Source organism: Lagenorhynchus albirostris, chromosome 15, assembly GCF_949774975.1.
Source record: "Lagenorhynchus albirostris chromosome 15, mLagAlb1.1, whole genome shotgun sequence".
NCBI classification, from domain to species: Eukaryota; Metazoa; Chordata; class Mammalia; order Artiodactyla; family Delphinidae; genus Lagenorhynchus; species Lagenorhynchus albirostris.
Window position 1 is genome coordinate 79996131 of NC_083109.1, and position 15011 is coordinate 80011141.

Sequence of the window (15011 nt, forward strand, 5' to 3'; positions counted from 1 at the left end):
TATCACAGAAGAAAAATGCAAAGAGATGGGAGAAAATAATACTCAGCTTCTGACATGCAAAAATAGAATTATGTAGCTACTGCCTTGTAAGCACGATTCTCTCTTTTGGAAAGAAGTAGTTCATACTTACAAAAGAGTACGTAAATTACAGATCACAAAATGAACACCTGTGAGTGACAACATTCCCATGACCTTTGAAACCACCTTTGTGCCTGTATGCGGCAACCTCTGTTCTGGATTTCCTGTTTAACCTTCTCGTTATGGTTCTATTATATAACAATACAAATGCATCTTAAACAGTATCAGCTCAGTATTGCACCATTTTGCATTTCATTCACTTTCCCCTGCTGTGTTGTATTCCACCGTACGACTACATCATTCTTTACTTATTCTTCCTACTGCTGATGGAAAGCGGGTTGTTTCCACTTGTTTATCATTTGCAAACATTCCTCACCTTGTTTCCTGGGGCCCATGTTTAAGCTCATTTAGGGTGTATGTCTGGGAGTGGAAATGCTCTGTCAAAGTATACGTACTTCTTCAGCTGGAGAATCTGATGCCAGATAGGTTTTCAAAAAGGTTGCACCCGTTTCTTCACTTATCTTGACTTTTGAATTTTGGCCAGCCTGGTAGATACGCATAAGGTGCGTTTAGATTATTTTAATTTGTGTTTCCTTGATTATACGGTTGAGCATCTCTTCACATGTGTACTGACCGTTCTGATTTTCTCTTCTGAGAACGCTGTTCATGGTTTTGCCCATTTTCCTATTGGGATGTATGTTTTTTTTCTTATTAATAGGTGAAAGTTAAAAAAAAAAATTCCTGAATACTAATCCTTTGTCGGCTATGTGCGTGGCAACTACCCCATGTATGATGGGTTCACAGTATGGTCCAAGGGGGCAACATTCACATCAGGGGCATTTGATCTTTATTATGAAAAAACGTTCAGATAGGTTTGAATCTTTATTATGATAAGTTTCCAACAGATAAGGAAAATGTCTTGAGGGAGGTGGCGCCCTTTCCTAGTTCATAAAGGTGAAACTGAGCTAGCAGCACTGGGCTGGCCTTTCACTTCATTTAGGCTGTCTTTCCATGAGAAAAAGAAAGCTATTACTTTAAAATTTTAATGTAGTTGAATGTAACAATGTCTTCCTTTATGGTTTCCTGTTTCAGAAATCCTACCCAACCTAAGGTCATCATATTCTATATTTTCTTCTGGAAGGTTGAAAGTTTTACCTTAAGTCTTTACCTGTAATTTGTGTTTGCATATGGTGTGAGGTAGGGATCTAATTTCATTTAATTCCATAAGGATAACCAATGGTCAGGAGACCATTTATTGAAAAGTCCACGCTTTCCTCACTGATCTGCAATGCCATGTTTGCAATATATTTGGCTTCTGTATAGGCACAGGTCAGTTCCTGATTTCTTTACTACGTCCCACTGGTGTATTTATCTGTCCCTGTGCCAATTACTGTAGCTTTGATAATCTGGTTGGGCAAATTCTCTGTCTTATTCTTATTTACTATTATCTTTGCCATTATTGACCATTTGCTCTTGCATATAAATTCTGGAATCAGCTTTTCAAGTTTCATGAAAAATACTGTTAGAATTTTGATTGAAACTACAATGACTCACTCTATCATCAATTTGGGGAAAACTGATGTCTTTAATAATACAGTAGTGGGAATTTCTTTCCTTGAACACCTTGACTTTCTCCATTTAACTCTTCTTTAATATTGTTCAATAAGAATGTTATACTTTTCTCCAGAATGAGTTCCTATGTGTTGTCATATTTACTTCTAGGTATCCTTTATTTTTTTGTTGCTATCTGCAGTGGTATCCTTTTTCAGTTTCCTATTGATGTAGAGATATGCAATTACTTTTTTATATTGATCTTGTATCTAGTAACCTTGTTACATAATTGAGGCTCACCTGAAAAATGACAGTTTTATTTCTTCTGCTCTAATACTTGTACTTTATTTCCTTTTCTAGTCTTCCATGAAGACTAGTCTTCTAAGACTTCCAGTACAATGCTAAATAAAAGTGGCAACAGTAGCCATTTTTGTCTTGTTCCTGATTTCATAGGGAATGTTTTTAACATCACTGAATATGACGACTGATGTAGGTTTTTGATAAATGCCTTTTCCCAGGTTAACAAATTTCCCCTCTATTCCTGGTTTGCTGGTAGTTTTTTTTTTTTAAAAATCGTGAATGAATGTTGAAATTTACTAAATTCTTTTCCTGTAACTTTTGAGATTTTTCCTTTTTAATCTGAGAATGGTTATTACTAACTTGCATAACTAATTTTTTCTGTTAAACCACACAGCGTTCTTGGGATACATGGGGCTTGATGGAGTCAACTTATTGATACTTTTTTAAAGACTTCTGCATATCTATTCATAAACAGGACAGGTTTTAATTTTCTTTTCTTATACTGTTCCTGTCTGGTTTTGGTATGAAGGTTACACTAGCTTCATAAAATGAGTTAGGAAGTGTTCTCTTTTTCTGTTTTCTGAAGGAAAAGAAATTTTCCCAAAGTGCAAAAGAAGAGAACTATCTGTTTCATGAATGACTGATAGGACTCTCCCATAAAACTGTCTAGACCTTGTGGAAATATTTCTGCAACAGTTATAAGGCTATTCAGATTTTCTACTTCTTCTTTAATCAGCTTTGGTACATCACAGCATACCAGAAATTTGTCTATTTTGCCTAGGTTTTAACATTCATTGGCATAAAATTGATTATAATATTCCCTTACTATCTCTTTAATCTCTGCTGCAGCTGCGAAGTTACCCTGTTTTCCTTCCCAGCCTTTTTCCCCTTGATTTAGGAAGGTGGTTTGTCTACTGTAGTAGTTTTTTCAAAGAACCAACTTCTGGGCTCTTTCTTTCCTGGGTCTGTCTTTCTTTTTCATTCAGTTTAGTTTATACACTATTACTGCGCTTTGTATTTACTTCCTCCTCTTTTCTTTGAGCTTATTCTATCACGCTTTTATAACTCTTTAAGCTGGATGCTAAGCTCATGGATTTTTAGTCTTTTATTTCCCCTCTAATATAAGCAACTAAGTTATTTCTTAAGAGGATTTTCCTCCCTGAGGACACGTGGGTTAAATACGCAGCTCCCCTACAGCCAAGAGAAGTGGGGCCTAAGCCGACTCCTCACCCCTCAACCTCTGCACGAGGACCCTCCTCAGGGACAGGAGCCAGGAGCGGGGGAGGCAATTTGGAAGACTTAGCGTCTTCCTAGACAGTGTGACTGTCACTTCACTGAAGGGACTGCCTGATTACTGGACTAAAATAAACCTTAAATTGGACTGACCCTCCCCACCTCTGGCTCGCCAATCAGCTGGCTGGGTGTAAGAGTTAAACTTGATGACTTTGCTATAACAATTATGAATAACCATTATGACTGTATGATCCCAAACCTTTCAATCAAGGGCAACAAATCGTTATTTCCTAGTTTCTTCTAAAGGTATTTCCCGAGCATACCTTCCAGGGTCCCTCTCACCTTATGAACAGCAACAGATCCTGAAGAAAGGAGAGAGGCAAAGTGCTTTAGAAACTGCCCCCGGGGGAACCTGGCTGTCCCATCATTTATCAATAACCACTTTGAGAGCCCAAACACTTTTTGCTTCTCACTTGCTGCGTCGGGTGCTGGGAACACAAGGGCCAACAGAACAACATACAGTGGCTGCCTTCACACATTTTACAGACAAAAGGAGAACCGAGACAAAGTGACAGGTGGCTCTCGGGTATGATGACAAATGTGTCACAAATAGCTCGGAGCACACGATGGGGGGGTACCTGGCCCATCCTTTGGGGCTCAGGGAAGACCTTCCTTGAGGAAGTGAGCCAGGTAAAGAGGAAGGAAGAGGAACGTTTCAGGAAGCAGGTCAGCCGTGCAAAGGCCTGGGGGCCAGTGAGGACGCCCAGTGCACAAGGACCTGTCAGAGACTCAGGATGGCCATGTATGCTGGGACAGGAGGAAGGAGTGAGCGGACCCTAGAGAGGTGAGCAGTTAGTGAACCACGTGGGCCCCACAAACCACAGGCAGGGGGGCGTCTGGATTTACACCGAGGACCGTGAGAAAACACCTAAGGTCGTGAACGGCACCCTGGCCCGGCTAGCGTTTCCCGTGACGTTATGACACACAATAAAGAAGTCTTCACGCGGGAATTCTAAAAGCCTCTGTCTGTGAATTTCTCGCTGTCCGAAAACTTTATTTTGATTTTGTTTTGTTTTTTTCTTTTGGGGATCTCAAGTAAGGAAGAAATCTGTACAAATTCTGAGGCGAAGATTACCTTTTCACTCACACGGTACTTTCTTCTAGGGGAACTCAAGCACATCGGGATGAACTCAAAGAATATATCTGATAAATAAAACTGCAGCAGCAGACACTCAAGTGATGGGTACGAGAATGAGCCTCTGGTTACTAGAGAAGGTGGCTTTTTAGAAAAACAACGGGTCCCGCCCCATCTAAGCATCAGGACACGCTGCCCCTGGTCATCCCTGCACTCGTGGTCCCCACGTGCAGTTACCCGCTGCTATGCAAGCTCAGTCTTCAGAAACGAGCAGGATTTAGCCCCCTCTGCTCAAATCAGCTTATTGGAAAGCACACATTATTTAAGATAAATATAGCAATTAGCAGCAGCTTGGTAGATATTAACGGTGCTATAAAAATATTTACTTTTCAAATAGCCTTAAAAAAAAAATCAGGCAAATAGGAAGCCTAGATGTCTCACAGGCATTTTTAATTTAATATATGTTGCCAAAAGTAAGCCCATCGCCCCAACAGAATGTGGGATAATCTACACAACTGGCTTAGATTCTTTAAAAAAAAATCAGTAACAAAGGTGAGGGGGTGGAGAGAGTGTCTATATTAAAAGAGATATATATATGTGTATATATCCCTCAAATGCAATGTAGAGCAGTTATAAAAGACATTTTAGGGGTAACGGGAAATTTGATTTTGGACAGAATATCAGATATTACGAAATTCGTGTTATTTTCCCAATTGTGATACTCGGGGTTACTGTGGAAATGCCCTTAATTTTAGGAGACGCCCATGCCGCTGAGGGTGTGGGGTGGCCGGCTGGCTGCAACTCACTTCCAAATGTTGAGCAAAGGGGTGGGGGGAGGGGAGCAAACGTGGCACAACGCTGACAGGTGAGGAGTCTGGGTAAAGGGCGCTCGGCCCTTCGTTATACCAGTCTTTCTACTTTTAGGTAGGTTGGAAATTTTTCAGAAAGAATGAAAAACAAGCAACCAACAGAAAGAGCACCCTGAGCTATTTCAACCAGAGAAACACTAAGCTGATGGGTCTCACAAAAGCTGCTGAACAGGTAGAAGAAGAGCTTCGATCACACGTGGGCAGGTGTAAGGTGATGGCTTTACTCAGAAGATGAGGGTCTGGACATGTAATTCTGAGGAAAGGGCAATTCAAGTCCTTCCGAGACCTGGGCTACTGATGTCCTTCTGTGCCTCTGGGAGCCAGGCACGGGGGACGACTTCCTGCGGCAGGAAATGATAAACAGAGAGAGGAGCCCCGCCTGCACTGCTCTCAAATCTGCAGCGGCTGCTGCCCTCACATGCAACCCTCGCCGTCCGGGAATCGCCCCTCCGCCCTCCGCCGCCTCCTTGGATCCCGCACCTTCTGCTGTCACCCGCGCACTGAAGAGTTGGCCAAACGGCAGCCCCGATCTCTTGCTGGGAGCTCGGGGGGCCGGGATCCCAGCCTCTCGGCACTCCCCAACTCGCCCCCTCACTTCCCCCTCACATCCAGCCCCTCCTCCCGGGCTCTCTGTGAGCTGGGAAGCTGCAGGGACACGAAATTTCTAAGGCCCCACCGGCGTGGGTTCCTTAGAGGGCTTGAAAACAGCCCTGCTCCCCCTCGCTGCTGTTACTAGGTCATCGTTCCTACAGGAGAAGCGGGGAGCGAATAATCCCCCGACACTAACATCGTTTCTGGTTTTCTGAAGTTCACCGAGTGTCTACACAAACGGCAGAGAAGGAGCAGGCGTGTCACCCACCCAGACCGCCCGCATAACCTGTGACGAACAGCATTCAGGGCACACAGGTCTCAGATGACTGGCCGCCTGCCTGCCACCTTGCCTGGCCCTTCTCTGGAAGGATCCACGAGAAAACGTTCCTTATACTGAGCCCAAACCTACTCCCCGTGGCTTCTGCCTGTGAAGTTCCTATTTCCCCCACGGCTGTGCAGGAAGGCACCAGACTGACAGAGCACATCCTTTCTGTGTGGGAGACTTCGTGGCTGCAGCCCCCATCCAGCTCAGGGGACCAGTGAGCTCCGGGAGGTCTGTGGGCTCCGAGGCTGGGGTCTGAACAAGCCCAATCCACCGTGGGAAGTGCGATACGCCGGCCACCACTCCCCGGATTCCTCCGCCGCTTCTGACATCCCGAATCCCGCCTCCCCTCCCACGTGGGCTGTAATGGAGGAATCGGTGGAAACCTCACTTTGAGGAGCCCGTCACCTGCACGTGGATGGGTCGGGGCGGCTGGGGAGGCTCCCTCCAAGCAAGCACCTTCCGCCAGTGGCACTTACTTTACGAGAACAGAAAGAAAGCGTGATGAAGAGGAAGGCGGCTCAGGATGCGAGAGAAACATAAACGCTTACCTCCCCCTGGAAGCTCTTCAGCAGCGGCGCTACCTGCTTGCGCAAATCCTGGAGTGAGAAGGTGGGTCAGGAAGCAGCCATGGGAGAAGAAAAGAGAAGGAAACATTCGTTAAGGTCTCCTAAAAACTGCTTCGAATGTGGTGCTGGTTACCATTACATAAAGCAATCCCGGCGCCTCTCCTGCCCCGTTCCCTCCCTCATACACGTAAATAATGCCAACTGTGCCCCGTTGTTTAAATGAACTCACTTAAGAACACCACTAAGCTTTATTTTCCCTGAATGTGCTGTGGACTACAGTTTTTGCTGGTGTCAGTCTAAGACAATTTGCTTAGAATACCATCGAATATTATAAGGTAGGTTTGATTTGCTTGTATCTGAAGTGGATTGGGGTCACCATCCTGCATTTTAGCTGCTACTTTGGGGCACGATGCATGGGAGATACATGGATTTTGAATCCATGTCTGATAGTCACTGGAAATTTTATCCTAAGCCACCAGTACCCGTTTCAGAACCTGCGAACATTTTATCTTATTTAAAATGAAGTAATTGACTAACGCACAACATAGTGATTATAGTCAACAACGCTGTATTATAAACTTCAGAGCTGCTAGGAGATTAGATCTTAACTGTTCTCAGCATAAAAGGAATACTAACGACGTGACGTGATAAAGGTGTGAGCTAATGCTACTATGGCCATTATACTGTAATACATAAGTGGTTGTACAAACCAACATGTTGTACACCTCAAACTTGCACAATCTTACATGTCAACTCTATCTCAACTTTTAAAAAATAGAAAAAAAATGAAGTAACGGAGAAAATACTTCAAACACTTTGAAAGGACTCGTATAAGGCAACATCTCCTTTACTGAGAGCTGGGGCATATAAGGTATTTACTGAGCCTGATCTATGTGCCAGGCCCGGTTCAGCAAGTCTGGGCCAAGGCCTAAGCTTCTACGTTTCCTTGAAGCTCCGAGGCCGATGCAGACGCCCAAGTAAAACTGCCTAGTATTGGTAAAGGTGTACCAATCCAACCATAACATGGGGAGAAAGTAAAACATTATTTCAGGAAAAGAGCCCCTGTGCTGTGGGAGAACATAAGAGGAAGGATAAATTCAGGTTAAAGAGATGAAGAGCAGTGTCGCAGAGGAGGCAGCATCTGAGCTGGGAAGACAGGTAGGATTTTTGTAGGGGCCAAGGAGAGGGCTCGGGACACGAATCCTTGGCCTCTCTGCCTCTGGAACGCTGCAGCTCTCTACGTAGCTCCGGCCCTGGGCCTACTCAGGCCCTGAGCTGAGCTGTGTGTACACACGGGCTCGCTGGCGTCTGCTCTTTTGGTAACTGCCTTTTGTGTTCCTCTGGCCAAGCACCCAAACGAAAGGGGCCTCCATCCCACGCTCTGAATCCAGCTCGAGACCACAGCGCACAGCTCTGCGGCGTTAGGAAGAACGACGGCTCCAGGTATCCTGTGCTCCACTGTTCTTTGTGGTTTCCCTCTGGACAGGGGCCTGTGACATTTTGGCGTCAGGAAGCCCTTCTAAGAATCTGAGGACAGCTATTGACCTTCGCCTCTGGGAGAAAACTCTGCAAATTACTTCACTGAGGGCTTCCTAACGCCTACCTACAGACCCAGGTGAGGCTCCCTTGTTCCAGCCCATGCGGTCGTATACAGTGGTCACCAGCTCTTTATGTTCAAATGTAACTTGATTAAATTTAAAAAGTCAGCTTCTCAGTTGCAGGAGCCACATTTCAAGTACTCAGTAGACACATGAGGCTGGTGGCCACGGCACTGGACCGCAAAGACACAGGACATCTCCACCACTGCAGAGTGACCTAACAGACAGGGCTGTACCATAAGCTCTTTGCCAAACATAATTAACCCACACTGATTTGTATTGTAACCTGTGAAAGTATTTGCTCAAGAGGAATTATAGTTTCCCCTTTGATTATACATTTTCCCATAGGTTGCGTCCTTAAAGGCGACTTCCTTGGAGAAGTCCTTTTGTTCCTCCATTGGGTCATTTTCTCTATTTTTACACCAAACTCCATGGCAAAAAAATAATCAAACTCTTTGCCAGCCTCTTCTTAAATAAATAAGGCTATGTGCGGTGAGCACGGTAACGGCCCCCAAAGATGTCCATGTTCTCATGCCCAGAACCTGTGACTCTGTTAGGTTACGTGGTAAAAGGAACTCGGCAGTTGTGATTAGGTTAGGGACCCTGAGTTGGGGAAATGACCCTGGAGTATCCAGGTGGGCCTGATGTAATCACAACGGTCCTGATGAGAGGGAGGAGGGGGGTGAGAGTCAGAGGGGATGTGAGATGGAGGCGGAGGTCAGAACAACGGAGGGCACAAGCCAAGGCCTGCAGGCGGCCTGAGAAGCTGGAGCCTCTACAGGAACGCAGCTCTGCCCGGTAAAACCCATCCTGGACTCTGACCTCTGGCGCTGTCAGATGACAAGCTTCCATTGTTCTCGCCACCCAAGTCTGGTAGTTTGTTACAGCAGCAAGAGGAAACTAATGCACTATCTCATTTAGCCCACTGTGCTTTTTGGCAACATAGACGATAAGACAGAACACCGAAAGGGAGAGTGAGGGGCAAGAGGCTGCCGAGGGTGAAGAGTGACGGAGGAAAGATTACGGGCTGGCCCCAGGCAGGGTCAGTAAAGCCTACGTTTCCATCACGAGGAATAAGCCTGGCTTCTTTGGGAGAAACTCAGCCACTGCAGGTAACTACTTGGGAGGTCTACGCACAGGGAGCTCACTGTGTCCCCGGGAGGGGGTGACATGGCCTGGATTCTCTGTGTGTGTGTGTGTGGGGGGGGGGGACGTGAAGGTGGAAACAGCCCTCAGGACTCTGAGGGGGGTGGGCCAGTCCCCTTGCCTCCCTCAGGAGGGGACAAGCAGGCAGCATGACTGCACTGAGGTACTTTGGTCACAAACTGCAAACACAAGACGATGGATGGAGTTTGCTGTTTGATTTCCCAAAAGGCTGACTGTGAGGAAGGCGACTCGTGAATGAGGTGTCAGGCATCCCCGGGGTCCACACCGACCACAGGTGGGGGGTACAGAGCGTTAACGGTGCGCGCCCTCGCTCGCACGGGGCTGTGGCGAATCTTCCCCTCAAAAGGCCACAGACTCATATTAATCGAATTTAAAAATAAGACATGAACAGGTCGAGGATGAGAACCTCTACGCAACGCTTGCCTCCCAACTGCTGGTGGGAAGCCATGTGCTTCGGGTGGCCTTTGACTTACCAGGGAGGCCTCAGATGGTCTGGGAGCCCTGGGCGTGGGCTGAGGGCCTGTCTTGCTCCACCTGACAGCTGGTGGCACCCGATGGCCCTCGGGCTCTTGAAAGGGGGACCCCTAAGGCCTCCGACACACCTGAATTGGCTACTGCAGAACCGGAAGCAGCCAGGCTCCGATGTCAGGCATGGGATACGCTTCCCGCCCCCTCTCACCCCGAGCCTGTGAAGGGGGCTGTGATCAGAGTGAGGAACGTGCCCTCCTCCTTCCAGACTGGGGCTCGCATGAGGGCAGGGGATGGGTCTTGGTCACGCCCCCCCTCAAACTCCAGCATCCAACGCGGGGCCGGGGGATATTTTGCTGAGGAAACCTAGGCCCGAGGGGCCTGAAATCCAGAAGGGTGGGGACTGCGGAAGCTGGCTGTAGTCACGCCAGGGCCCTTGTCCCGGAGAGGCCCCCCACGCAGTCTGCTCCCCACAGCGCACAGCAGGGAGGGCTGCAGGGCGGCCCTGGGCTTGGTGCACACGGCACCCTCTGAGGCCACGGGCCGGTCAGCAGAAAGACCTCTGTTGCCTCTGCCTAGAACGGGCTGGTCACACCGAGGGGGAACTCCCAGGGCATGGAATGGGGGCGTGAGCAAATAAATTAAAGAGCAAACAATCTCTCAAAGTGTGTTAAGAACCGGGCAAGTGAGAGACTGCCCCGCCTGGATGTGAGCCCTCAAGGCCGGGGTCCATCTCCCAGGCCAGCGCTGCCAGCAGAGTGCGAGCCACCTGCGTGACTGACAACGTTCAACAGCTCCGTTCGAGATGCAAAAAGAAACAGAGGAAACCCATTTTAGTTTCACTTCACCCAATATACCCCAAATATTGTCACTTTCTATGTAACCAGTATAAAAATTATTAACGAGATAGTGTACATTCTTTGTCGGCATTAAGTCTTTGAAACCGGGGGCGCATCCCCCCACCTCTCTGTTTGCACTGGCTGCATGTCAAGTGGCCCCTCGTAGCCGCACGTGGCCGGTGGCCACCACGTCGGGCAGCTCGGGGCTAAGCGATGTGCTCACGGATCAGGGCTCTCCTGGGGGAGACGGTTAAGGCCAGCGAGCCCCCCACCCCCTGACGGCCAGAGGCAGCGAGCGGTGAAAGAGCCAGAATCCAGAAAAGTAGGAGAGTCGGGGGACACAAGGTCAAAAGGGGGCAGTTTCAGGAGGGAAAAGGTACTGGTGTCAAATGTCGCCACAGACGCCGGGCCTGGGAACACCGTCGGGTCGAACATCCAGGCAGCGCTGGAAAGCAACGTGTGAGGGCTGAGGAAGAGGCTGCAGTGAGTGTGAGGTGGAGGAAGAAGCGAGACAGGGCTGGGGAGCCCCACGGGGAAGGGGGTCGCGGGCGGAAGTTAATGACAGGTCCCATTTGGCGAGTGTCTGAGTGAGGGGCTTCAGATACAGGACGTTCTTTTGCTTTTCACTATAACTCTGCCAACCAAAGGGACTGGTACCCACACGTCACAGACAGGGATGCCTGAGGCTCTGAAAGGGAAGGAGATTTGTCCAAGGTCGCACAGCGGGAAGAGTCAGGATGTGAACCCAGAGCTCTCCCCAAGGCCCACGCCACATGGACATTTTGTAAAGGAATCCATCAGCTTGGACACCAGCACTGTGAGGGGCACACACGGACCACTGAAAAGGCTTGTAATGGGCCCAAAGTCGGAGGGGAAACGGCGAAGCTGGATGGGGTCATGGAATGTGAGAGCTGGTAGGGGGCCAAGGCATCTGAGACCCTGCAAAGACAAGAGGAGGGAGAGCCGGAGTGGAGGTGCAGCCTTGGGGGCAGGCACCCGGGAGCCCTGGCGCTCAGCCCACAAAAGAGTGCCTCTTACTCGGCTCGCCCCGGGTCCACCCCGAGCCCCGCCAGACTGCACAGGGCCAGCCTCATGAGAGCACCAGCTTTGAGAAGTTCAGCAGATGGCAAAAGTATTTCTAGACCGCTCCTGGACGGTGGAAGAGCCACGCCTCTCATAATGGTAGTAAATAAAGTAAACTGGTCTCCGCTGCCCCGGTCTTAACCAGCCCAGTATAAAAAATCGTGTCTTTGGGCATAATCGTGTCTCACGGCAGACCTGCTAAAATAACCTCTTAAGATGTTAAAGCTGGATGTGTGTGTTTGTACTCAAGCACACACATCTATCTGAAGACAGCTGGAGAGAAAAAAGGCCCTAAATATTCACACCCATACACACACAAAGGGATGTACTTGGAGTCACCAGCTAAAAAAAATCACTCATTCCCATTTTATTTTGGGCACTCTGAGAAATTCCTTATCTTATGCTGCTACCTCCAAATATTACCTGGTTTAGTACCAAACTAAGAACCCAGAACCAAGGATGCTGACTTCTGACCCGTGGACCGCTCCTTCATTGGTTAGTGAGGACATGACAGGCTGCACCATCCTTTTTTATTAATTAACTAATTAATTAATTAATTAACGGCTGCGTTGGCTCTTTGTTGCTGCGCGCGGGCTTTCTCTAGTTGCGGCAAGCGGGGGCTACTCTTCGTGGTGGCGCGCGGGCTTCTCATTGTGGTGGCTTCTCTTGTTGCAGAGCACAGGCTCTAGGCGTGCAGGCTTTGGTAGTTGTGGCTCACGGGCTCAGGAGCTGTGGGGCATGGGCTTAGTTGCTCCGCAGCATGTGGGATCTTCCCGGACCAGGGCTCAAACCCATGTCCCCTGCATTGGCAGGTGGATTCTTAACCACTGTGCCTCCAGAGACGTCCCTGCATTGTCCTTTTAGAACAGGGTGCTCTTTTGCTCTCTGAACAGCACCAAAAGCTACGGCTGTTACCACTCCCAGTCATTGCAGGGGACCATGTGCCCTTCTGTGCAACTGCAAACTGAAGAAAACGGGGTCCACGCCAATCAAAACCCCACTGGTGGGACTTCCCTGGTGGCGCAGTGGTTAAGAATCCGCCTGCCATTGCAGGGGACACGGGTTTGAGCCCTGGTCTGGGAAGAGCCCACATGCCGCGGAGCAACTAAGCCCCTGAGCCACAACTACGGAGTCTGCGCTCTAGAGCCCACGAGCCACAACTACTGAAGCCCGCGTGCCTAGAGCCCGTGCTCCACAGTAAGAGAAGCCATCGCAATGAGAAGCCCGCGCACCACAACGAAGAGAAGCCCCCGGTTGCCGCAACTAGAGAAAGCCCGTGCGCAGCAACAAAGACCCAACACAGCCAAAAATAAATTAATTAATAAATTTAAAAAAACAAACAAAAAACCCACTGGCGTGAATGAGAATTAGGAAATTAACACAAGGTCAAGAAACTTAAATGTAGGATTACCACACTTAATTTAGCAACAGGTTTTTCAGTGCTGTTTCAAATTTTCTTCAATTCTGTATCATTTACTGAGCAGAAAGCAGCGAACATCTTAACACGCAGACAGCGATGCCCTTGAGATTATTAATATCGGATGTCTGTTGGCAAAACCAGAGCACTGCATTGCTACCTTCTCTCCCTGGAGCACGTGGCAAATAATAAGCGATGTTTATCGAGAGGAGCTTCTATGTGAAAAGCATTTTCATTAGTCTCCAAACCACTGATTCACAACTCATTTTTCAGGTCAGAAAACTGAACAGTAAAATGCTATTGAGGAATTTTCTGTCTAATGACTACTGCTGGAGAAACCATTCTGATTTAAAAGCAAAACAGAAATGAAATTATGAAATCACCACGCAGGATCCAGTCACACCTGTGAGGTGGCAGTGAGTAACACAAGACACACAGTCTCTGAACCCAGATGGCCTGAATCTTTGACTCTCTGCCCATTTTGAGCACTTGGGTGGTCTCTGGAAGGCTCTGTTCCCTCTTCGGGACCTGGCACTCCCAATACCCATGACGCTTCTCCCATCCACACTGACACGTGATGCCAGGGCCGGCATCACAGAATCTCATACCGTGGATTCAAATCTGGTGGCCACCCGGGCCCACCTCTGAGTCTTGGAAGGAACGGTGCCCAGGACATGGCTGTTTAGGTTTGGAAGGACAAGCAGATGAAGGGGAATAGCCAGGCCTCACGTGTAAACAAAAAGAGGCTATGAATTACAAATGCATCTTCCAGGAACTCCCCGGCGGTCCAGTGGTTAGGACTTGGCCCTCTCACTGCCGGGGCCCAGGTTCAATCCCTGGTGGGGGACAAGCCACATGGCTCGGGGGGGGGGGGGGAGGGGGGGAAATGCGTCCAAGCCATAAAATGATCTCTATTTCCAGAAGATTCTAAAGTCCAGATTTCCCGACATGTTCTACTCAGTTTTACAATGCCCTTTTCCCTCTCCCTTTTGCTTCTCTGTAACTCAGGTGTGTTTCTCTGGAACGACTCTGCCTACACTGAAGACTCCGACCGTCTGACTGCATCTCAGTGGCACCTTGTCCTCTGTGGCACAGACCAGGAGCGGGGCCCTGTTTTCTTCGGTGACAACAGGGTCTCCCCGAGAGCGCTGGGGGCAGCGTGGAGGGTACCTGTTTGTTCAAGGCTCTCCTTTGTGGCTCCCGCAGGGCTGCCAGCATCCCCGCCCCGTGCGGGTACAGCAGTCGTTAGGGACCCAGCCCTGCGGCATCTGCGGAAGTGGCCTCATCCCTCCGGCTTCTGTTTCAGAACCACCCTGGCCCGGGGTAACTCTCGGCCTCCCCCCTCTCCTGGTCTTAGCTCCCATTTCCTTCACTGTGTTCAGGTGGCGGAGGAGTTTAACCGTTGACAGGGGCCAGGCAAAAATATAAGCCTGGCCGGCATTTAAAACCCTAGGAAATGCTTATGCATGCGGGAGGTCCCGTGCTACAAACCCGCCCGGAGCTGAAAATATCTCCATATGAATTCACTAATCCCTCCTCGTTACTCAGGCCTCAAAACAAGGACATTCTGACTGGAAAATGTTTTAGGTGTTTATTCAAAGAAAATCATTCCATAACATAGCCTATTTCACTAAGTTTGATACCGTCAAGTGTAAGAGGTACTGTTGTTTCATGCCACCCCAAGGGGAAAAAAATGCTGCTTATTCAACTGTGATGTCATTGATTTTCATCCTCGCTCTAATGTTGAAGACGGTGAAATGTGTAAAAGTGTATGTATTATAATTGATAAAA

The 15011-nt window shown here is 48.4% G+C and overlaps 1 protein-coding gene across 6 annotated transcripts in view; it reads right to left on the minus strand.

Moving 5' to 3' along the window:
• Positions 1–15011, minus strand: part of CUX1 (cut like homeobox 1) — a 375241-nt gene that overhangs the window by 194365 nt on the left and 165865 nt on the right. For all 6 annotated transcript variants that reach the window (XM_060125030.1, XM_060125029.1, XM_060125028.1 and 3 more), the window contains exon 3: positions 6631–6678. In XM_060125030.1, the coding sequence (XP_059981013.1) occupies positions 6631–6678 (48 nt within the window). The remainder of the gene's footprint in view (positions 1–6630; positions 6679–15011) is intronic.